We start from the raw sequence: 26,012 nt of genomic DNA, 5'->3' as shown, positions 1-26,012 counted from the left end.
CGTAAACTGCTGGGGTTAGACAACATGCTTAAGGACCCATTCATTGTACTGATAATATTCTAGATTTAATTTTATTGGAATGAAAATTGGTGTTGAATTTCTGCCACTGAGAGACAACATATCAAATAATTACCTAGTCTTTTGTATACTCCAAATATAGAAAACAATGACAATTTTGAAAATATGACATGGCACGATGAATGTCCTCTAGTGTGCAACCCCTTTAATGATATCAACAAGAGGACCTCAAGTGGATTAGTAAATGCATCAGTGTGAGGACAATTCTGCAATTGTATTAGACTTCAGTTACTTGGCCAGCAGGCCATGGGTGTTTAATGCTAAGGGTTATGGTTTTTAAACAATTTAGCAAGCACCTATGATAGTGGTTGTGGATTTGGCACTTACTCGCTCTTCTTGTGTTTTTGCTTGCATCAGTCTGGCACGCAGCTGAACATGATAGACGCTGTAATATTTTTTAGCACGAGCAACCTGTTGCCTCTGTTCTCTAAGCTTATTCTGAGCTGACTTCTGCTGTTGGATCCTCTCCTTGAACTCTCTCTGAAACATATACAGACATACGATTATGAATTGCTAAGCTCAAAGGCTTTTCATTTTGTGTGATTTAGTCTTTGCGTTTTTATTCTGAGTATACTCTTACCAGGCGACGGTTGTGTTCTTTTTCTTTGTGGATTATCTGCACCAGCATGCCATGTCTTTTCTGAGCTTCTTCTAGCTACAAATACAAAACAAGTGAACCCATTCAGTGCTTAAAAACAATAAACTTGTGCACACTGATCAGTAGTGATCAGCAGAGACATAACAGTTAATAACTACAATTTGTTAACACAGCTAGATTTATTGCATATTAAATGAGACTATACAGTATATATTGCTTACAACAAGAGCATGTCACTAAAATTATCAACATACAGGTGCATCTCAATAAATTAGAATGTCATGGAAAAGTTAATTTCAGTAATTCAACTCAAATTGTGAAACTAGTGTATTAAATAAATTCAATGCACACAGACTGAAGTAATTTAAGTCTTCGGTTCTTTTAATTGTGATGATTTTGGCTCACATTTAAAAAACCCACCATTTCACTAAGGAACATAAAAAAATAAATAAAAAAAAAGACTACTTCTGTCTGTATGCATTGATTTTATTTAATACACAAGTTTCATGATTTGAGTTGAATTACTGAAATAAATGAACTTGGCAGGGGCTGAGAGCCGTGGAAATGGAATGAGACCGGTAAAGTAAATGATTATCACTTACTCCACCGGCCTCGCTCCGTTCTCACGGCTCTTGGCCCCTGCCCAACTCATCACAAAACCTTTTTTGCTACCACATTATGCCAATGTTAGGCCCGTAATATATTATCTAGATTTTTTTTTTTCTTAAATTTAGCCATTTTAAATTTTTATTTAATTAATTGTCATGCTGACAGTATGCTGATAATACTACTGTGGATGTAAATGGTTGAATTAAAACAAATGTAAATTTAGCAGCTTATGGGCCATAAAATCGTGTGTGTTTCTGTGTCTGTGTTATATCGCTCACTTGTTTTAAAAGTTTGGATTCTTTCTGTCTGTTCTGGTTTTGGGAGGAGCTGAGTTGGTCAATCTGTTGGAGCTGCTGTTTCCACATACAGGACAAAGTATGAGGAGAGAGCTGCACCCGTTGAAACTCCTCCAGCAGAATGGGAAGAAGATTGTTGTCCTTCAATTTCACTATGTACAATGTGATAAACATATGAAGAAAATTGTTAATATGTATTTATATAATAAAGAACATGAAATCTGATGAGAACAAGGAAGGATTAGTGGATGCTGCTCTGCTGCGTATAAATAATAAATAATATATTTTATTTGCAGGTGACTTTCATGACACTCAAGGTTGCCATACAAGGAAAATAATATAAAAGCAATTAACAATAAACAAGACATCACCACAGAGTACAACATCACACATATGTTACAAGTTCATAAAAAATACAGGCTCAATACAAATCGGGTCACAAAAAGGTATGTTTAAAAAGCTGAGTCTTGAGGCAAGATTTAAAAGTATGAAGACTATTGTATGGAGAGGATGGATCACTATTGCAAATATTAAGGAGGAGGGAGTTACATAAATAAGGGGCAGCATAACTATAAGTTCTAGTTCCCATGGTGGTGAAGAAAATACACGTTAAGCAATGCATCAATCTCTATCGATTTAAAACGCTAAGAATCGAATGAATTACGATTTCTATAGCACTTCATTGCTTTCAAAATATATAAACATTAAATTATTACAAGCATGAATTAATGGAGACTAGGTATGGGCCGGTATGAGATTTTGATGGTATAATAACCTAAAGCAAAAATATCACGGTATTGTTGTTTAGGCTCTGAAATATAATATTTTTAAATAACTAAAAAAAAAAAAATTAAAAAAATGTTTTATATATATATATATATATATATATATATATATATACACACACACACACACACACACACACACACACATACATATATATATGTGTGTGTGTGTGTGTATGTGTATGTGTATATATATATATATATATATATATTATCATTATTATTTATTTTTATTTATTTATTTTTGACTACTAACAATTTATACATGTTGATTTACATATCTGAATGAAAAAAAAAACATGAATTCCTTAACATTGCAATATATGTTTATTGCTCTTAAAATTACAAAATAAAAGACTGACTAAGAATGCATTACTTTGCACTTGTATAGAGATAGCATTCAATAAAACCTTGAAGCCTTGAAAACACATAGCTTACTGAAACAAGCTTACTGAACACATAGGGCCTAGCTTACTGAAAAAAGTTTCTTCATTCAGATGAAAATAACAACAACTTGATGTCTAGCATTCAATAAAAAAGGTCACCCAAAATACTTGTTTAGAGCAATTGAAAGAATACAGTAACCAATGTAAACTTGAGGGCTTTAAGCTAATACAGAGAGTGCTTTTCCAAAAAATAAAAAAAAATATTAACAGTGGGAGCCAGCAGACTGTCATGGAGAAAAAAATAATCTCTGAATGCTCTACGTGAAACTTTGGCATTCCGACCTTTTTCTATTGTGTCTAATTTTGGTTAATATGCACGAAGGAGAGAGAGAGAGAGAGAGAGAGAGAGAGAGAGAGAGAGCAAGACAGCGCTTGTGTAGTTTGAAGACTGTGAGTGCGCGAGCGCGCGTGAAACTTTGGTGTTTCGCCCTTTTTCTATCGTGTTTAATGATTTTGAGTAATATGCACAAGGGAGAGAGAGAGCAAGAAGCGCTCGTGTTGTTTGAAGACTGCGAGTGCAGCCGGATCTCTCTCTCGTACGCGCCCTGTCAGGCGTCACTCACCGATCAAATAAGGCTTTGACAGCCGCCAAAAAAATTTGTCCCGTTTCATTTAATCTATTCATAAACACGGACACGTGCAAGTTGAGGGGCTTTCAGGACGAGGGTGTCGGGGTGTTGGCTAAGAGGTTAAATTATGTATCAAATACAAATTATTATTACTTCCCTATAAGGCCCTAAATGGTTTAGCTAAAGAATAATAATGTGCATTTGATCAGATACAGCTGCAGTCACAAGAATGAAATAAAAATTGGGGAAGTCATGGCCTAATGGTTAGAGAGTCGGACTCCCAATCGAAAGGTTGTGAGTTCGAGTCCCGGGCTGGCAGGAATTGTGGGTGGGGGGAGTGCATGTACAGTTCTCTCTCCACCTTCAATACCATTACTTAGGTACCCTTGAGCAAGGCATCGAACCCCCAACTGCTCAACGGTGCCGCAGCATAAATGGCTGCCCACTGCTCCGGGTGTGTGTGCACTTCAGATAGGTTAAATGCAGAGCACAAATTCTGAGTATGGGTCACCATACTTGGCTGAATGTCACGTCACTTTCACTTTCACTCCTGCGTACCTACCTAGCCTTGTTCCAAACTACAACCCATCCCACTCCCAAAGGTCACAAAATGCTGGACTTTTGGTAATTCCTAGGAAAGCAAGTCCACTAAAGGAGGTAGAGCTTTTTTGCATTTGGCTCCCAAACTCTGGAATACCCTTCCTGTTAATGTTCGGGGTTCAGACACACTCTCTCTATTTAAATCTAGATTAAAAACACATCTCTTTTGCCAAGCATTCGAATAATGCATCTCATAATTTGTCACTGCAGCTGTATCTGATCAAATTAACATTATTATTCTTTAGCTTGGGTTAAACTAATTTTACTTTGTTGGAACAGCAGCCACACTAATGATGTCTCTATTTGTTTTTATAAACACTGCAATTTGGACCTGCAGCCCTTTGACTCCCATTAAAGTCCATTACATGGAGAAAAAATCTGGAACGTTTTCCTCAAAAACCCTGAAGTGAAGTGAACTAATACTTTAAGGTAAGAGGAGTGAGATTATTAAAAGCCTTGAATGTAAGAAACAAATGTATAATCAACACAATGCGTTGTAGCATCTGGACTACTTAGACAACACCACGACACCTCAGCCAGACCATATAACTCTTACGGCCTAAAAGTATGTGGAGAGGATCTTCCTCCTAAGTTCTCTCTGAAACATACTGCTATAAAAATGGACTATTCTCTACTTAATTCATAGAAAACCTTTCTTTGAATGAACACACACATACTTCAGGTCATTGTGTATGTTGTTACTGTTGTATATTGTCTTTTTGTCATGTATGCTGTTTTATGCATGTTTGTGATAGAACTACTCATTCATGTAAATTTACCTATATGTAATCTTACCATCTATGAATTTGTCTTCTTATGATCCAAACAAGAGTGCATATTTTGATACCTATGTAATATATTAGTGTTCTAAGAAGCCTTACTAGTTTGTATATCAACTTCTGATCCAGTTAAATATGCAAATGACCAGGCTTTCATACAAAGGTTTGTAAAACTTTGAAAAAAAAAACTAGTATTTTCAAACTCCCTCTTGGAAATTCATGGCATGAACCATCTTAGACTTTAAAAAGTCAGGACATCATTGGAATTCATCACTCTTCAAAACCGGAAGAACGTGTTCGCGACTCTTACACTACCGAACCTCCAAACCATCAAGACTTTGAATCCAGACGCTCATTCCAGGCCAAGGAAATGCAAGTATCGCACATTTACCTAAACAAAACCGAGGTTTAGTATAAGTTATAGAGCCTGTTATAAAAGGCGCTGATGGTTTTACTCAGGTGGTTAACTGACACTTTTCATAGCTTCATTCTCTGGTTTTCCTGATGGTATCCAGTGTTAATTTCATTGACGAAGACTATGACGAAAAAAATGTTCGTCAACTAACCTTTTTCACGGACGAAAACTAAATAAAAAGTCAGATATGATGACGAAAAACGTGACGAAATATAACTGACACTTTAGTCAACGCTAGCACTCGTTAGCTTGTCATTAGCGTTTTCTTTTCTCCTCTCCTCTCCTACGCTGCAGTTTTTCACAAGTTCATCAAACAACCGCAGTAAGAATATTTCATCAAGCACGGTGAGTAATGGCTTCGCCTACTATCGTTATTTGCACCTCTTGCCACATGTACAGTTTATCTGTCTCTGTCGCTGATGAGGGATTCACATGTGATAAATGCAGGGAAATAGTTAGGCTGACAGAGAAGATTTCAGAATTAGAGACACACATCCAAACTTTAATTGAGGACAGTAAGAATGTTAGGGCTCTAGATGCGGCTTTGGATGCGTCTAGCTCAGGGACTCCTGTACATTGTTCGGTTCCGGAAACAGAACCCCTGCAGCAGGGCAACTGGGTGACGGTGAGGCAGCGTAGTCGTGGGTCAAAACACCGCTCTTCTGTTCCGATCAAAACATTAAACAGGTTCTCCCCACTCAGTGATACACCTACTGAGAAACCTGATGAAAGTGCTCTAGTTATTGGTGATTCTATTGTACGGAATGTGAATATAGAGACACCAGCCACCATAGTCAACTGTTTACCAGGAGCCAGAGCGCCTGACATCTTGGCAAATTTAAAAGTGCTGGCTAATGCTAAACGTAAATACAGTAAGATTGTTATTCATGCCGGCGCTAATGATGTTCGACTTCGCCAGTCACAGATCACTAAAAATAACTTTAAAGAGGTGTGTGAACTTGCAAGCACGATGTCAGACACTGTAATATGCTCTGGTCCCCTCCCTGCTTACCGTGGTGACGAGATGCATAGCAGATTGTCATCACTCAATGGCTGGATGTCTAAGTGGTGCCCACAGAATAACATAGGTTTCATAGACAATTGGACGAGCTTTTGGGACAGACCTGACCTGTTTAAAAGAGATGGTCTTCATCCCTCCTGGGGTGGCGCCACTCTTCTGTCTAGAAATATGGCACATAGTCTTAGTGTTTATACTTGACTAACTGGGGCCCAGGTCAGGAAGCAGAGAGACTGGCTAAACCGACCGCCTGCTAGCTGCCTCCCGTCACAGAGGTCAGTTAATTCTCAGCACATAGAAACTCTTTCACCTAGATATCACACTATAGAGACTGTGTCTGTTCCCCGAACTAGAAAATACAAAAAACGTCCAAACCAAGTTAAGGTTAACAATTTAATTGAGGTAAAACAAATAAAAAACAAATGCAATATGGATAAACAAATGATAAAGATTGGCTTATTGAATATCAGATCCATTTCTACGAAAACACTTTTTGTAAATAATATGATAACTGATCATAATATAGATGTGCTCTGTTTGACAGAAACTTGGCTAAAACCTGATGATTACATTATTTTAAATGAGTCCACCCCCCAAGATTACTGTTATAAACATGAGCCACGTCTAAAAGGCAAAGGGGGAGGAGTTGCTTCAATTTATAACAACGTTTTCAGGATTTCTCAGAGGGCAGGCTTCAAGTATAACTCGTTTGAAGTAATGGTGCTTCATATAACATTATCCAGAGAAACCAATGTTAATGATAAATCCCCTGTTATGTTTGTACTGGCTACTGTATACAGGCCACCAGGGCACCATACAGACTTTATTAAAGAGTTTGGTGATTTTACATCCGAGTTAGTTCTGGCTGCAGATAAAGTTTTAATAGTTGGTGATTTTAATATCCATGTCGATAATGAAAAAGATGCATTGGGATCGGCATTTATAGACATTCTGAACTCTATTGGTGTTAGACAACATGTTTCAGGATCTACTCATTGTCGAAATCATACTCTAGATTTAATACTGTCACATGGAATTGATGTTGATAGTGTTGAAATTATTCAGCCAAGTGATGATATCTCAGATCATTATTTAGTTCTGTGTAAACTTCATATAGCCAAAATTGTAAATTCTACTTCTTGTTAAAAGTATCGAAGAACCATCACTTCTACCACAAAAGACTGCTTTTTAAGTTATCTTCCTGATGTATCCAAATTCCTTAGCATATACAAAACCTCAGAACAACTTGATGATGTAACAGAAACTATGGACTCTCTCTTTTCTAGCACTTTAAATACAGTTGCTCCTTTACGCTTAAGGAAGGTTAAGGAAAACAGTTTGACACCATGGTATAATGAGCATACTCGCACCCTAAAGAGAGCAGCCCGAAAAATGGAGCGCAGCTGGAGGAAAACAAAACTAGAGGTATTTCGTATTAGAGATAAAATTGCAACCATTCAGCCTTCAGCTACAGTATCACATCAGACTATACTATAGCACTATAGACCCCCTGAGGAACAGTTCCACTCATTCTCTACTATAGGAGATGAAGAATTGTATAAACTTGTTAAATCATCTAAACCAACAACATGTATGTTAGACCCTATACCATCTAAGCTCCTAAAAGAGGTGCTTCCAGAAGTCATAGGTCCTCTTCTGACTATTATTAATTCCTCATTGTCATTAGGATATGTCCCCAAAACCTTCAAACTGGCTGTTATTAAGCCTCTCATAAAAAAAAAAAAACACAACTTGACCCCAGAGAACTTGTTAATTATAGACCAATCTCGAATCTCCCTTTTCTGTCCAAGATATTAGAAAAGGTGGTATCCTCACAATTATATTCCTTCTTAGAGAAAAATGGTATATGTGAGGATTTCAAGTCAGGATTTAGACCGTATCATAGTACTGAGACTGCTCTCCTTAGAGTTACAAATGATCTGCTCTTATCATCTGATCGTGGGTGTATCTCTCTATTAGTTTTATTGGATCTTCGTGCTGCGTTTGACACAATTGACCACAACATTCTTTTGCATAGACTTGAACACTTTGTTGGCATCAGTGGAAGTGCATTAGCATGGTTTAAATCATACTTATATGACCGCCATCAGTTCGTAGCAGTGAATGAAGATGTATCATATCGATCACAAGTGCAGTATGGAGTACCTCAAGGCTCAGTACTAGGGCTGCTACTCTTCACGCTTTATATGTTACCCTTGGGAGATATCATCAGGAAACATGGTGTTAGCTTTCACTGTTATGCTGATGATACTCAGCTCTATATTTCCTCGCAGCCCGGTGAAACACACCAATTTAAAAAACTAATGGAATGCATAGTCGATATAAAAAATTGGATGACGAGTAATTTCTTACTGCTAAATTCAGAAAAAACAGAGGTGTTAATAATAGGGCCTAAAAACTCTGCTTGTAATAACCTAGAACACTGTCTAAGACTTGATGGTTGCTCTGTCAATTCTTCGTCATCAGTTAGGAACCTAGGTGTGCTACTTGATCGCAATCTTTCCTTAGAAAGCCACGTTTCTAGCATTTGTAAAACTGCATTTTTCCATCTCAAAAATATATCTAAATTACGGCCTATGCTCACAATGTCAAATGCAGAAATGTTAATCCATGCATTTATGACTTCAAGGTTAGACTATTGTAATGCTTTATTGGGTGGTTGTTCTGCACGCTTGGTAAACAAACTACAGCTAGTCCAAAATGCAGCAGCAAGAGTTCTTACTAGAACCAGGAAGTATGACCATATTAGCCCGGTCCTGTCCACACTGCACTGGCTCCCTATCAAACATCGTATAGATTTTAAAATATTGCTTATTACTTATAAAGCCCTGAATGGTTTAGCACCTCAGTATTTGAATGAGCTCCTTTTACATTATACTCCTCTACGTCCGCTACGTTCTCAAAACTCAGGCAATTTGATAATACCTAGAATATAAAAATCAACTGCGGGCGGCAGATCCTTTTCCTATTTGGCGCCTAAACTCTGGAATAACCTACCTAACATTGTCCGGGAGGCAGACACACTCTTGCAGTTTAAATCTAGATTAAAGACCCATCTCTTTAACCTGGCATACACATAACATACTAATATGCTTTTAATATCCAAATCCGTTAAAGGATTTTTAGGCTGCATTAATTAGGTAAACCGGAACCGAAACACTTCACATAACACCGTACTTTCTACATCATTAGAAGAATGGCATCTACGCTAATATTTGTCTGTTTCTCTCTTGTTCAGAGGTCACCGTGGCCACCAGATCCAGTCTGTATCCAGATCAGAGGGTCACTACAGTCACCCGGATCCAGTACGTATCCAGACCAGATGGTGGATCAGCACCTAGAAAGGACCTCTACAGCCCTGAAAGACAGCGGAGACCAGGACAACTAGAGCCCCAGATACAGATCCCCTGTAAAGACCTTGTCTTAGAGGACCACCAGGACAAGACCACAGGAAACAGATGATTCTTCTGCACAATCTGACTTTTGCTGCAGCCTGGAATTGAACTACTGGTTTCGTCTGTTCAGAGGAGAACTGGCCACCCAACTGAGCCTGGTTTCTCCCAAGGTTTTTTTCTCCATTCTGTCATCGATGGAGTTTCGGTTCCTTGCCGCTGTCGCCTCTGGCTTGCTTAGTTGGGGTCACTTCATCTACAGCGATATCATTGACTTGATTGCAAATAAATGCACAGACACTATTTAAACTGAACAGAGATGACATAACTGAATTCAATGATGAACTGCCTTTAACTATCATTTTGCATTAATGACACACTGTGTTCCAAATGAATGTTGATTAAAAATGAGACGAAAATATATGGGAGGGACGAATGGAGAAGAGATCCAATCAGAGCGAATCTTTGAGGGTAGGTTGATCTATGCAGAAGCAGCCGAGCCATTTTAAAAAGCAGCGGCAAATGCAAGCGCAACAGCTAAACAAACGCAGCAGCAGGTACACAGAAAAGAGAACAAAGATGAGTTTGCAGAAATTCGCACAGTTTCGAGGACGTTTTCACTACACTGCGACCATTTGAAATGCCATTGCGACCCAAATTTTTATGGGGTCGTAAATGTATCACTGATTATTTTTGTACCTACTTATGTGTAATGCTATGTTTTAATATGAGCATTTATTTAAAACAGAAATGTGTATTTTAAGAATACGTTTTATAACGTGCTCCGAGCATTCAAAACATCAAGTTGGCTTCAGCCCCGCGATGCGGGAGAGTTGAACTGAGCAGCTGGTTACTCGCGCAACACTGAACCGAGCTCTCCTTCAGGACGTTTGCGTCCTCCTGCACCTGAACGAACAAATACAAATCGCATTTTAAATAAACATAAGAAAAGAGCGAAAAGTGAAAGAGCTCAATTCAGCAGCGCGGTCTTCTGGTGTTCAGGGAGCAAGCAGAGACGTCTCTCAAAGTCTTCTTGCTTTTGTACCGACAACAAATACGTACTAAATATGTCGAAATACCTGTCTTGGAAAGTGTGTTCGAAAAAGTCTGTAGTTATGTCTTCAGTGAAAGTAAAGAGTTGGAAAGAAATCGGATGTGTATCTTTATGCATTTGCATTTGTCTCTTAAAGTGACCGCGCCTAATTTACTAGCTCTGCTGTCAGTGTCTTTAATGTATGAAAATGAAAGTAAATCACTCACTGCTCTTGATTGAATTACTTTGTAGTTTTAACAAGAATTTATCCAAAGTCAATCCAAAAATCAGATAGAATAGATTATATTGTTTTACTAGTGACTAAAAAATAAAAAATAAATATTAGGGACCTGAGCATGTTTTGCTTAAGTGTTTCTTTCTTTAATTGCTAATGCAACCTTTTCACACCACAGACTGAACCAAATTAAGCATTGCATCAGACATTATCAAGATGAATTTGTTGTTCTGACACAGTTTAACCCTGAGTTATTGTCATATTTTATTACCAATTTCTAAACTACAGCAAATAAACTGTGATATTGTAAGAAACATTGAAGGTGTCTGAATACATTTTGGTTTGTGTATTTTATTTTACAGTGAAGACTATGCAGCCTCTGGATATGACTATGCTATTTTTAATGAACAAAAACAAACTTAAAATTTAAACTTTGTGTAAATATCACAAATAAAGAAATAGAATGAACATACAATACAAATATAATATAGGTGGTTGTCTATTTTTTAATAATACTGTACTTCATCTTGAAAGAATGTCATATGCATTGCATATCATTCAGGACGAATGCATTTCTTTTTCAGAGAGCATGTATATTTTTCATTGAGAGCAGGCCTTATGTTTATTTTATAAATACCATTCCATAACAGACTGATGGAAACATTTAGTCAAGTCAACTAAGTTGGACTTTGTTCTACTAAAAAAAAAACTAGACTAAGACTAAAAGACTTAAGACTAGACTAAGACTAACACTCTTATGATATTTAGTCGACTAAAACTAGACTAAGACTAAAACATTTCAGATGACTAAAATGTGACTAAAACTAATAATATGAAATTGCACAAAAAGATTAGTTGGTGGCAATTTAATTCTGCTACAGTTACTACTGGCAGCTCAAATAAATAATTGTAATTAATCATAATTCTAATTATTTATATACAGTTCCCCATGAGCTTAATTTACTATACGTATACAATAGGGGTGGAACAATAAATGTATTCGTATCGAACTGGCATGGTGTAGACATCTCGGTTTGGTTTAGGACTCTAGAGTGCGACCTAATTTCTCAATGGTGCGAAAAAAAAAAAAAAAAAATTCTGTGGCTCTGAAAGTCCCCCTATGGTTCAACAACCGACACTTGAGCTCTGCATGTTAGCCTGAGCCCTATGGGCCCCAACCTTTTTTTTTTTTTTTTTTTTTACTGCTACTCGAGCTGGGCTTCGAGCCAATTTAAAAAAAAATTCCACGCTTGTGAAAACAACACGACACCGTGATACCGTGACTGTCCAAAGTGACCTGACAATGTTTAGTGGCCCGCAGCAGCAGCACAGCTGAACATTTCTGGGTTCAAATACAAACAATAGGCTTAAGGCTTGCCTCAAAGCACCAGCAAAAGTAAATGACACACCGTAATTCCTCAAATAAAAACCGGTAGTCAAATAAACACTAGGCCTCTTATATTGGCCAGGGGGCTTGGTGAACACGGACAAATAAAGGCTGGTCTTAAATAAAGGCCGGGGGAAAATTTGTGCAGCAGAACCAGAAAACTAACGTACACGCCCACTGCCGGAGCGTTTATCATTCTCGAGTCAAGAACGGTTGCCCTCGGTTTTTGGATCACCAGTACACTGAACCGAGAACCGTTTCTGTCAGACACGTACAATTCGAGAACCGAGGAGCTGATGATACTGCGCATGCGTGATTCCGTGTGACCAGGGGCGTAGCAACCGGGGGGGACACGTCCCCCGCACTTTTAGAAACAGGTGATTCTGACCCCTGCTAATTTTTTTTTTTTTTTTTTAGGATCCAGCGTGAATATTTCCTGTAGTGTTCTCTGATTTGTTACTTAGATTTGAGTGAAGTAACATTCAGCCAATCACAGAGCGAATCATCTCCTGGGCGCGTCTGCTATGAGCTTCAAATCTCTTGTTGCTCTTCTGAATTTTCGTTCGTTCGTTCACTTTGCTATTAGGCCGTCTGGGATAAAATGCACCCCAGAAAAAAGCAAAGGACGATTACATCCTTTTTTCAAACACACACTGTAAGTATGTTACAGTATGTCGCGATGACACGAATCGCGCGATAAAGTTTTCATGTTATGATTTAACCTATTGAACCCGTATGGACCTCGTCACGTCGCGCCGGATTCAGTATGTTAAATGCTCTCCTAATTGTCACTTTGGATAAAAGCGTCTGCTAAATAAGACGTAACAATGTTATTGGTTTCTGCTGTCTTTTGTTTGTCTACGTGCTGCTCGCGGAGTAAAATTATCATTTCACAATAAATCATATTTGTTTTGCAACGAATATCTTAAAATACTTTATCAAATTGTATTCTTTTAATTCATAACTGTTACTTTATGTCCTAACTAGTCTGTAGGAAAGGCAGGCTGTGACGTCACTGGCAGAGAGAGGGGTCAGTTGCTCAACCTCTCCAGAATGTGTACAGGTGAGATTTGTATAAAAAAAAAAGCAGATTGACTATCTTAAATCTGCGGTAGGGAACTTTTGACGCTCTAGCGGTTAATAAACAGAACTGCTTGCGTCTTGCGGAAGAACATCATAGCCGGAACTACTTCTCTCTGTTTATGTCTATGAAGAATCACAAAGGTACTGGGTTACTCCGCCGCGTTACCCCGAAGCAATCTAAAATAGTCCGAATATAAACACTTATTATAGGTGCACCCTAGTGATTCAGGACAAGCCAAAAACACGGTTTGGAAAATGGATTCATGGTGTACTCGCTTATTATATACATTTTTCTTTATTTTGAAAACACACAAAGTTACGGACCGCAGCTCTGATTGGTTGTTTTTTTACCGGGAGTGATGTATTTCTGCAAATGGCAATAGGAGCACTGGGAGGAGCCAGAGGAGCTTGATTTTTTCACAGATCATCGGTCTCATATTTTTCATAAAATGTATGTTTGTATAAAATTACTGTAGATCTAATCTGTATACTCATTTAACACCTGTTTTTGTCCAACTGTTAAAAAAGTTATTGTTCAAATGTAGTGCAACTGAAATATTGTAAATATCATAAAATATCTTTATTTCATAAAAAATAAAAATAAATTATAGATGGTCTCCCATTGGTCTCAAAGTCCTTGCAGTATTTTTAAATTTTGAGTATGAAAATAGGTTCCTGTAAGCTATCATGTCATGTTCCCAAATTTGAAAAAGTAAAATGCCAATTGGTATTCTATTTAGAATTTATTATGAACATCAGCTTTGGGTCAAATCACCATACAGCTGTCCCCCCCACTTTTAAAATGGCTGCTACGCCCCTGCGTGTGACGCAGACTGACAGAGAGCGTCTGAACCGAACTGATTCTTTTGGTGATTGATTCTAAACTGATTCTGTGCTAATGTTATGATCTCTGTCCTTTGGAACACTATCGCTTTTAATTTAAAATGGGTTATTTAAAACAGATGGAATTACAAATAAAGGCCTGCCTCTAATAAAAGCCTGCTTTAAATAAAAGCCTGTTACCTTCTGCAGTTCAGGTAAATAAAGGCCCTGGCTTTTATTTGAGGAATTATGGTAAATGTGACAGGGGGAAATAGTAAGGAGATCTTTGAATTATTTATTAATAAACTAGTTTTTTTCTGAGTCTGTGTCGCAAGGATGAAGTTGCTGATCCTGGCTCGCCATCTCATTAGGCGCGCCTTTGGAAAGAAGTGCATCCTTACAGATTAGAATTACAATGAAAGAGTTTTTGTTTTAGATTTGTGTTTTGTTAAGTAGTCATTTAAAGCTTTCTATAGATAAATTTATGTCTGTGAGGCATGTTTTCACTGAATTTCGGTTCATTTTTGTACTCCTGTTAAAGACAACATGGCAGAAAGCGCAATGTTTTGTTGATATTGTGAATGCACACAAATAAAAGTTGACCCTTTGCAGTTATGAATGATGTATTATTCTTACCTTTATAAACAAAAATGACGGCGTATCCACTGAAAAAAATCCAAGTGATCATGCTGATGTCTTCATGTCCTGGAGCGTCTCCACACAAACTACTGGATATTGCGCATCTTTATCTGGGTCTAAAGTTTAAACATTGTTATATGCTTGAACTGTTTTACATCTATAGATTTTATTTTAGGCAAGTTGTGATGATTTGAGAAGGCTTAATTGATCAAAAATAGGCTCACTCCAAACGGTTTTCTAAATTAATTTAAAACATAATATAATAACTTTGCTATTACATACAAAACTGAACTGAATTTTAATAGCTGTTTAGGGACTGTTTAGCTTTTCAAATTAGACACTAGAGCATCCCTTCATTCAGACACAGTGGAAGATCTGATAAGAATCAGTGTAGATGGGTCAAGTCTAAGGGATTTGGCTGTTAGAGAGAGTGTGGCCAGCTGGTTTAGCCAAGGCCAAATATCAAGAAGGCCAAAGTACAGGAGGTGGCTATCTGAGGGGCATGTGACTGCAATGGAGGATAGACCATAAGACATTGAGCCATTAGATGTTTCTTTTTATTTAATTTATCTTATTTCAGCTCAATGAAACACTTTAAGCACCAACACTTTTTCAGTAAGTTTCTTGTAGAATTCTTGTAGAACCTTTCTTGTAGAATTGGGCTTCAAAAAAAAAAAAAAATAAATAAATAAACATTGTGGACCAGATTGTTAGTTAATCATTTAGGCTACAGGTCAATATTGCCCATATGGACAGCGATGCACTTAATGATGAAAAGGACAATTCTTCCTCACTGTCCAAAATCAGCTGAAGAGCTTCCTCGTCTGAATAGCTTGCCATCTTACAAATACGTAGAAAAGTCAAAGAAACGGTGTAAACTTATTTTTTATGGCATTGCACAGGGGAGGGCGAGGGGAGGGGGGTGTAACAAGGGAGTCGTGACAACAGAGTTGAGGATTCAAATGCAGCTTTAATTTAACAAGAACGTGGTCAAAACAAGGACAAGGTCAAGGTCAAACACCAGTAAACAGGTACAATCCAGGGTGAGACAAAAGGGTAATCCGATAAACAGTCCAAGGTCAAATAGCAAGGCGGCAAGGCAAGGAAACACAGAGACAAGGAACAGGAGACAGGCTAAACAATAATATGTGTATGGATGAGTGCAACCTTTATAGTGTTACTGATGGAAACCTGGTGTAGTGTGATAATGAGTTCCTAGGCAGGGGTTATGGGAAATGGAGTCCAGAGAAAACAAAGAAGAGCACACTATCAAGAAAGGGGGTAGAGTGCATCGTAGGTGAATCACCAACATAGACAGTAAAAGAAATGGACACAGCGACCCCATTGGAACTCAATTGAGACAAATGAAGCCCAGTTTTAGCGTTTTTTAGCACTTCTGTTTCTGACGCGCAGACTCAAACGAAGCTTGACGACGTCAGCAACCTGTCTGACAGATGTAAATCTTCTAGTAGCTGTGCGTGCAAACTGCCATCGTTAATCTTGCAGAGACGGCGAGCTTGAGCGGGGAGTTCTTTGTCGTGAGTGAGCAGGATTAAGTATTCTGATTAATTATTTTGTATAGTATTTTCAAATGTAACGCCAGTACGCCATATTAAGTTAATTGCCTGCGAGCTTCTCCTCCTGTCTGTACGGTAATGCGACAGAGAGTGGAGTGGTTATGACGCAATCGTTAGCCTATTTTTTACAAAAACTGTTTATACGGGGCCATAATGTAACATAGAAGGTAATGGAGCCCTTTATACATTGTCGTGTATCTTTAGAAATAAATAATGGACAAACAGAGTCTTTAAACGCCTCAGATGTAAAGTTATTCGCTGTCGAAGTGACGCCAAAATGAATGGGAGTCAATGGGAATGCTAACGCAAGTGAAGTTCTGCTAAAAGATGGCAGCCCCCACCCGACTTCAACTTCCGGTCGAGTTCCTTGCCCCTTGATCACCAAACTATTTATCCTGTGAATAGCTTGTGGGTGTGTCCCGCACCAACAAATAATGAAATAATGAAGTGACAAAAGTGAAAGTGACGTGACATACAGCCAAGTATGGTGACCCATATTTAGAATTTGCACTCTGCATTTAAAGGGGGGGTGAAATGCTCGTTTTCACTCAATATCCTGTTAATCTTGAGTACCTATAGAGTAGTACTGCATCCTTCTTAACTCCAAAAAGTCTTTAGTTTTATTATATTTATAAGAGAAAGATAGTCTGTATAATTTTTCCCGGAAAAAAACGAGTGGCTGGAGGCGTGACGTGTGGGCGGAGATAAAGAATCACGAGCGCAAGTAGGCTTTTGCGTTGAGAGCATCTGGAAACTGTGACATTACCGTGAGGAAAAAAACATCATCCAAAACACACCATGGCTAACAGTCAGTTTCAGCCATATATTTATGATCCAGAATCAGATCCAGAGGCTGAAATTTAACAAGAGCAGCAGCAGCAACGACTACAGCAGGACGTCTCTATGTGGTATGTATTGAAACTGTATATATTTGCTTAGCGGTTTTGGAAAATGACTAAGTTCCACTATGTCGTCTTTTTTTTCTTCTTCTTTTTTTTTTTTAAGGTGTACATGTGGAAAGTGCAGTTTGATGACAACATCGCATGTTGTTTACTTGATGTGCTTACGCGTCGATAGCCAAGTTAACAACACAGAGATATTTGAAGCAGTTTTACTCACCGCCTGCGGTTCCAACACACGGTCATGACCCTTTTTCGTTGGGACTTTATTATCCTTAAGAAATAAATGATATGCAAATCCGGCATCAAACTGGGCCTTGTTTGTAAAACAAGCATCTTCGAAATGCAGGGAACAAACAAAAACACTTTCACAACTCGTTGATGCTCTGTAAAAATAAACTCCATCCACTGTTCCCTTAATGGTGTTTTTTTTTTTTTTTTTGGTAATCTGTGCAGGGTTGTCTTTCCCTGGCAACCAAAAACACACTTTTTTTGTGACATTTCGGTCTCGCGCTCTGATCAGTGAATGTCTCTGCTCTGCTCTATGGGAGCGAGCGCTCTTCCGGGAGAAGTGCCCTTAGGACCCATATAAGTAAATTCCGCTCCATCTAACGTCACACAGACCCATACTGGAAAAAAACACAAACAAAAAAAGGAGTATCCTTCAAACGTACAACTTAATTTTTGAAACTTTGTCCATGTTTAGCATGGGAATCCAACTCTTTAACAGTGTAAAAAACTCAGTATGCATGAAGTAGCATTTCACCCCCCCCCCCCCCTTTAACCCATCCAAAATGCACGAACACAGCAGTGGACACAAACACACACACTGTGAACACACACACCCGGAGCAGTGGGCAGCCATTTATGCTGCGGCACCCGGGAACAGTTGGGGGTTCAGTGCTTTGCTCAAGGGCACCTCAGTCGTGGTATCGCCGGCCCAAGACTTGAACCCACAACCTTAGGAATAGGAATCAAACTAGGCCATTAGGCCACACCTTTGGGGACAAAGTGTAGAAAAACATGCGCTCTCCCACTGAGCTACATCCCCCTTATCATGATAATCAAATAATGAAGTGGGAAGGAAAAACTTTACCTGTCCTTAGTTATATATTGTTTACATAAACTAAGAATAGGTTTTTTTATTGTTTTGACTTAATTTAAAAGTCGACGTCAAGCTTTCCATAGATATATTTCTCACGTCTGCATGTCAGGTGTTCACAGAGTCTTGGTTGATTTTACTGACATGTTTCAGTGGGATATACGTCGAGACTGGGAATGCTGAAAGCACACCCTGTCTATTTTCTTTATTTAACAAAAACACAATGTTTTGTGGTTATTGTGAGTGTACATAAATAAAAGTAGAGCTTTTACAGATTTGAATGGTGCATTACTCTTATGTGTACAAACAAAAATGCTTATCAGAAAAAAAAATATATGCTAGGGGTGGTGTCATTGGCGTCCCCAGGAGGAAAATCCTGTAAGGAGGACTTCAGTTTTACAACTATTATGTTTAAGTAATTAGTTGAAAGCCAGTCTTTAATTTCAGCTTAACAGACCAACAAAGGTGGAGGGAAGGAACTCAAGGCCATGAGAGTAAGCTGGTTGTCATTAGTGTAGCAATGAAAATGGATACCAGATTTCCTAAAAATATGACAGAGGAAGTAAATATATAATAAATAAAATATAGCCCACAACAGAACCCCGAGGTTAACACCAGTGTTAACTTTAGATAGTTTTGGTAGGAATTGTAAAATTTGGATTAACTGAGTACAACTAAACACCCCATTCCAAAAAAGTTGGGACACTGTACAAATTGTGAATAAAAACAGAATGCAATGATGTGGAAAATTTTATTCAGAATACAACACAGATGACATATCAAATGTTTAAGCTGAGAAAATGTATAATTTTAAGGGAAAAATAAGTTGATTTTAAATTTCAATGATGAACTGCCTTTAATTGTCATTTTGCATTATTGACGCACTGTTCCTAATGAATGTTGTTAAGTTGTTTTGACGCAATGTATTTTGTTTAAAGTGCTATATAAATAAAGGTGACTTGACAGATCTGGAATGCATGCTGGCTATTTCTGTACCTGGATCATCCTTCTCTTACGCAGCCATGATGTTGTAATTAATTCAGTATGTGGTCTGGCATTGTCATGTTGGAAAATACAAGGTTTTCTCTCTAAAGCGACGATGTATGGATGGGAGCATATGTTGTTCTAGAGCTTGGATATAACTTACATCATTGATGGTGCCATTCCAGATGTGTATGCTGCCCGTGCCACACGCACTCATGCAACCCTATACCATCAGAGATGCAAGCTTCTGAACTGAGTGCTGATAACAACTTGGGTCATCTTTAGTTCGAATGACACGGTGTGTCCCAGTTTTCCAAAAAGAACTTCATATTTTGATCCGTCTGATCACAGAACATTTTTCCACTTTGCCACAGTCCATTTTAAATGAGCCTTGGCCCAGAGAAAATGCCTGGGCTTTTGGATCATGTTTAAATATGGCTTCTTTTTTTACCTATAGATTTTAAGCCGGCAAAGGTGAATGGCACGGTGGATTGTGTTCAACGACAATGTTTTCTGGAAGTATTCCTGAGTCCATGTTGTGATTTCCATTACAGTAGCATTCCTGTATGTGATGCAGTGCCGTCTAAGGGTCTGAAGATCACAGGCATCCAGTATGGTTTTCTAGCTTTGACCCTTACGCACAGAGGGTTTCAGATTCTGAATTGTTCCAGATTCTCTGAATCTTTGGATGATATTATGCACTGTAGATGATGATAACTTCAAAATCTTTGCAATTTTTCTCTGAGAAACTCCTTTCTGATATTATTCCACTATTTTTCGCTGCAGCATTGGGGGATTTATGATCCTCTGCCCATCTTGACTTCTGAGAGACACTGCCACTCTGAGAGTATAATTTTATACCCAATCATGTTGCCAATTGACCTAATAAGTTGCAAATTGGTCCTCCAGCTGTTCCTTATATTTACATCAACTTTTCCGACCTCTTACTGCTACCTGTCCCAACTGTTTTGGTTTGCGTAGCTCTCATGAAATCCAAAATGAGCCAATATTTGGCAAAACATTTCAAAATGTCTCACTTTCAACATTTGATATGTTATCTATATTCTATTGTGAATAAAATATAAGTTTGAGATTTGTAAATTATTCCATTCCTTTTTTACTCACAATTTGTACAGTGTCAAGTTTGTAAGTAAAACTATAAAGAGTACAAATTTAAACCAAGACAGTAATGCCAACAAAAGCTAACCTGTCAAGAAATAAAGTCAAGGGGACAAAGTAGTATATTACGTGTAAAATTTTGGTCATTAAAGAGGACAAAGATGGTAAACAGTTTTGACTAAGTGAATTGAAAGAGGGTTGAGCTGACAAGTGATAGATTTGTATTTCCAGATAAGACAAAATATATCTTCAGCAGTCGGTAGACAAAGTAGAAATGAGTGTAAAGGCACAAGAAAAACTGGATAAAGGGAACCGCAGCTTGAGTTATTTAAAGGTAACTGCTCTTTGGATCTTTTCAATATTAGACTCAAAACAGATAATAAAAGTCTGAATGGTGGAATAGGCCTAAATATTTGTTGGCAGAAAGTAAGATGGTCATCAAGGATTTATTACCACTAGCCCCAAATAATTTTGAATAAATGTTAAATTAAACTTTAGACAAGGCATGCTTGTAGCATTGGATGTGGTCAACAAGCATTTATTTGTGAATAGTAAGACTGGATTTGGTATGCAGGCACTCCAGTCGATGGCCTTTAGTTTTAAGTTGCTGCAGTTCAGGAGTAAACTAAGGAGCAGAGTGAGTAAAAGAGAGCCTGTGTTTTAACAGGATAAGACATCCAAAATCTCAAGTCCATTATGACAGTAGGAAACCAGCATATCAACCGTATAAAATTTAGTCAGCAAAAGTAGACGTATCAATGTTCTAAATATTACAAAATTAGATAGAGTGACAGATTTACCTTGAATCCTGCTAGTTTAACATAAGACAGATGACAGGATATGAGCTAATATGGACAAATCAGAGAAACAGTGCAGTTATGCCAAAACAAATGAGTACAAGAATGTGCCATTTAGAAAAATTAGGCACAAACTGCTGCATACCAAAACTTTCAAGACAAGACATACATTCACATGTGCTTGTATCATTTAAATTATCGATGTTAAAGTTAAAATCACACAGGAAAATTACACTGGTAGACACAGAACATGGGAAAATCAGAAACTAAAAATAATTTTCCAAACTTCCTAAAATAACTAAAATAATTTGACAAAATATGCTTTTAACATCTGACCTTTGACATTTTTAGGGTGCCTTCATTTATTACTAACTTTTACCTATTAGGGTAAATATTTTTGTGGCGAGTGGGGCGGGGCCGAGAGCCGTGGGAATGGAGCGAGACCGGTGGAGTGATTGGAAATGAGCGACAACTGCTCGACCCACCGGTCTCGAGTCCCACGGATGAGATGGAAGGTGTTAATGGAGATGATGATTTTGCAATTGTACTGTCTTGATTAATGCTTAATTTGCTATAAAGTTATATTGTGCTATACAGATGTACTGTAACCTAAGTAGTAATAATGCTTTTGCTTAAGTACAAAGATGTAACCCTGTGATTAATGCTATATGGAAAATGTATTGTGTAACTTCACTAACATTAAGAAAACTGCTTACTTGCATGAAATGTATGTAGTGACTGATTTAGAGTAGAAACACTTATGTATTAGAAATAGTTTTTATGATAAATGGACAATATAGTATTTAAGGTGTATTTCACCGACTGTTAAGAGGAAAAAAAAGAGGAAAAGGGCTAAAGCAATGTGAAGTAAACAACTGAAAGCCTCGGCAGAGGAGTTGGCAGCACTCCCGGTGATGACATCAGAAGAACCAGCGTTCGACGTCTGGGTATAAAAGACAGAGAGAGAGACTCGACGGACGGATACTGAACAAGCACAGTATCCCTCGACGCCTGATACCAGCTGATTATACCTTGATTTTGTAACTTTACTATTGTACTTTGATATAACTTTTGTTAATTTTAATAAAACTTGTATTTTATTATTGACAAGTTATGGTCTGCAAGAGTAGTAATTTAAGAGCCGTAAGCAAGAACTGACCACAGGGAAGTCTACTGAGCAAGATGTAAGTATTTTTGAAATGCTTATAGTTTTGTCCAGGGTCGACTTTCCTTACCTACCTGAGAATAATAAAGAAATAGGTAAAAGGTGTATAGATAAAGGAGACACCAAAAAACATGGCGCCCAACGTGCTTTAATTGTCTAATTACTGGCCAGAATTAGACAATTGAGCGCTTGGCTAATAGAGTAAGCATAGTTTACTATTATAAATTACTACATAAAAAGACGACTAAGCGGTGAAAAAGCCCCGAAAGGGTGGAAATAGACGAAACACCCAGAAAGGGTGGACCAGTATTTGCGAATACAGCCCAGAAAGGGTAGAAGCTTACTGCTATGAATACAGCCCAGAAAGGGTAGAAGCTTACTGTTATGAATACAGCCCAGAAAGGGTAAAAGCTTACTGTTATGAATACAGCCCAGAAAGGGTAGAAGCTTACTGTTATGAATACAGCCCAGAAAGGGTAAAAGCTTACTGTTATGAATACAGCCCAGAAAGGGTAAAAGCTTACTGTTATGAATACAGCCCAGAAAGGGTAGAAGCTTACTGTTATGGATACAGCCCAGAAAGGGTAGAAGCTTACTGTTATGAATACAGCCCAGAAAGGGTAAAAGCATACTGTTATGAATACAGCCCAGAAAGGGTAGAAGCTTACTGTTAAATAGCCCAGAAAGGGTAGAAGCTTAATGTTAAATAGCCCAGAGAGGGCAGCCCAGAAAGGGTTAAATGTGCACATAAGAAATAAAGAGTGAAGATAACAGTAACAGGCCTATAACAAGGCGAAAGAAACTGCTAAGTAGAGTCATATTAAAGAGGCTAAGCTATGGCAGCAAAAGCTAAAGAAAAATCCAGCAATATTTTTATTCAAGAATATACATGAGGCGATTCTCATGTATTAGGATGGCAGAAACTAGCCTTACAGGCGGAGACATCCATCCAGGTAACGGACCCAGGAGAATTACTACTTTGGCTTCCCACCAATAGTGTTATTATCATTGCTCATAGAAACACCCTAATACCAGAATGATACGAGCTACAAATAGGCAGAATAAGACTACTTATTAGAGACAGTTTAATCGAAAGAATTGAAGAGGGCGTTGTAATACTAAATGGAAATAAACAAATATTAACTTGCTCTGGAATAGCTGGGTCAATTTTCAATAAATTAGGTAAACAGGCATTCCAGGAGATTGAAAGTATGAGAGCCCAGCTCGGACCGCAACACACAGCGACAGTGAGAATAACCTCTGGGCGTCCGCAGCGGAATTATGTAGCGCATACAGTAATGACTGATTACAGAGACTAATTCTGTAGTGCAGAACGGTCCTGGTTAGAGGCCAGGATATTAACAACAACAGCAGTAATAAAAGAAACACTACACAGACAAGAAATTAAATACATATGACTTTAATGGAAACAGGACAATTTAAACACCCGGTTAATTCAGTATTAGAAGGCATACTATTGGGAATTACAGATATGTCACAGGAAGGTCAATTGACCATAAATTTATTATTGACTAACATAAATCAGGATGAACTTGAAAAAATTATTGAGAAAAGGGAGGACAACAACCAGCCAGGATTCTCTCAGCCGTCGGGAATGGTCCTGCAGGGGACAGAAAAAAACAACAACAACAGCGTCAGGCAGAGTCTGAAAGATGAATCCGAGGTGTCGGAGTTGTATATGACTCAGACAGGTCAGATTCTTCACTATATTTTGAAGATAATTTTGAAGAGAAGTGAAAGTAGAGAAACAGAATATATTTACAAAGAATCTAGACTGCGGAATAAAAGAAGAGGCCAGATGGAATAACAAAGTGACAAACCAATTAATAGAAAAATAGTTAAAGAACTGGAAAAAGCCTAGTTCAATCAGAAATAAAAATCTGGAAAAAGTAATAGAAATATTAAAATGGGCGGCAGTAATAGGACTGAAGGACAGAATTAATTAGGGTAGTGATGGTCAGGTTGCAAAGCAAGGACAAACAGTCAGGATCGGCGAGCAACTCCTGGATTTACAACTTCTTACAGACAATTGAAGTTGTACAGTAACTCCACAAGAAACTGAAGAAAACCAGAATAGTGTACATGCGAAATTGCTGGAATTACAATTAACAGAAGCAGTTAGAAAACAGGTAGGAAATAAGAAGTCGCACGAAGACCAGAGTGCATATAGGCTACAGAACAGATAGCCTAATGAAAGCGGCTGAGAATATGCAGCTGCGCCGAGATGCCGCTACGAGGTTAGTACAGATCAACTCATATCCTCAGAGGGTTTGGATAAGTTGAGGAATTTGACAGGTATAGATGACAAAATTAAAGAATGGACAAAAACCCTCATTAATGCCCAGAAAAGAGCATATAACTTTATTAGAAATTTGGCTTTCTATAGAACAGGAGATCCCTAATGCTGACAAAGTTCCGTTGCTGAGGCATGTAGGCGTAATTTAGTTACCCTGATGAATAATGCGACTAGAGAAAAACAGAAGAAAAACTAGCTGAGTATGATCTTGGTACAAAACATGTTAAAACCATGAGGAAATTTACATCGCAAAATAAACAAGCTTAAGGGTTACAGTTTAAAAATAATTATAATAACAATAAATTCCAAAGGCCAGAAAGATTTAAAAATAAATAATAATAATAATAAAATACATAAATAAATATGAAGCAGGATATTACGGTGAAACAAGGAAGGTTAACCAGTTCACTGGAAATAGACAGACGTCTCAGACAGAAAAAAAAAGGAAACCTGTATGCACAGGGAGGGAGAAAACTTCACAGAAGTGAAAAATGGGAAAATATGACCCCCGCAGAACGAACTAATATAATTGAAGACCTTAAGAATAAAAATCAAAACGGAAAAAAGATTAGGAGGACTAAGGTAAATCAAAAGATGGAAAAACGCTCTAAATTGAATGACGAGGAAACATGTAAAACTAAGAAGGAGCGAGTCAACTCTGATACAGAATGAAGGTTAGCTGGCCAGTTGAAACAGAGACTGTGTGACCCAAAAGTTAAAGAAGAAAATGAAAATGTATATATTAATATTCATGGAACAGAGTACTATTTGATTGACACATGCATGAATGTCAACTGAGCCTTTAGAGATAAATAGTACGATACAGGTACTAACAAATGACGGACAAGTTAGAATGGAAAAAAAAACAGGTGAATGATATGGAATTACTGTGATTAGAAGTTCTGAAAATTTATTAGCAGCAAAAGATCTGAAAAAGGTTTTAAGATTAAAGCCGGTTAATTATGAGCAAGAATTAAGAAGAATCTGAAATGAAATTAAAGGTTCACAATGGGCTAAGGACCAGTTAATGTCAGAGCTATGTAAAACTTCATATGTACGGAGCAAAAATGACTGCGGCAAAGTAAATGATACGTTTGCACATGTTATTGAGAGTGGAATTCATAAACCACAAAGGAGATACCCAATGAATAAAAACGGAATGGCTGAACTAACTTTAACCATAAAAGAGCTTGAAGAACAGGGAGTTATAAAACAAGTTAAAAGAGCTATTACTAACTGGCAAATCC

The 26,012-nt window shown here is 37.8% G+C and overlaps 1 protein-coding gene across 4 annotated transcripts in view; it reads right to left on the bottom strand.

Annotated features, from left to right (window-relative positions):
• LOC113096483 (centrosomal protein of 95 kDa) overlaps positions 1–26,012 on the bottom strand; it is a 172,494-nt gene that overhangs the window by 33,334 nt on the left and 113,148 nt on the right. For all 4 annotated transcript variants that reach the window (XM_026261884.1, XM_026261885.1, XM_026261883.1 and 1 more), the window contains 3 exons: positions 1,564–1,733; positions 659–733; positions 406–558 (listed from right to left, as the gene is read on the bottom strand). In XM_026261884.1, coding sequence (XP_026117669.1) covers positions 406–558; positions 659–733; positions 1,564–1,733 — 398 coding nt within the window. The remainder of the gene's footprint in view (positions 1–405; positions 559–658; positions 734–1,563; positions 1,734–26,012) is intronic.

This window comes from Carassius auratus, unplaced genomic scaffold (assembly GCF_003368295.1).
Source record: "Carassius auratus strain Wakin unplaced genomic scaffold, ASM336829v1 scaf_tig00215944, whole genome shotgun sequence".
NCBI classification, from domain to species: domain Eukaryota; kingdom Metazoa; phylum Chordata; class Actinopteri; order Cypriniformes; family Cyprinidae; genus Carassius; species Carassius auratus.
This window is presented reverse-complemented; position numbering and strand designations above follow the sequence as displayed.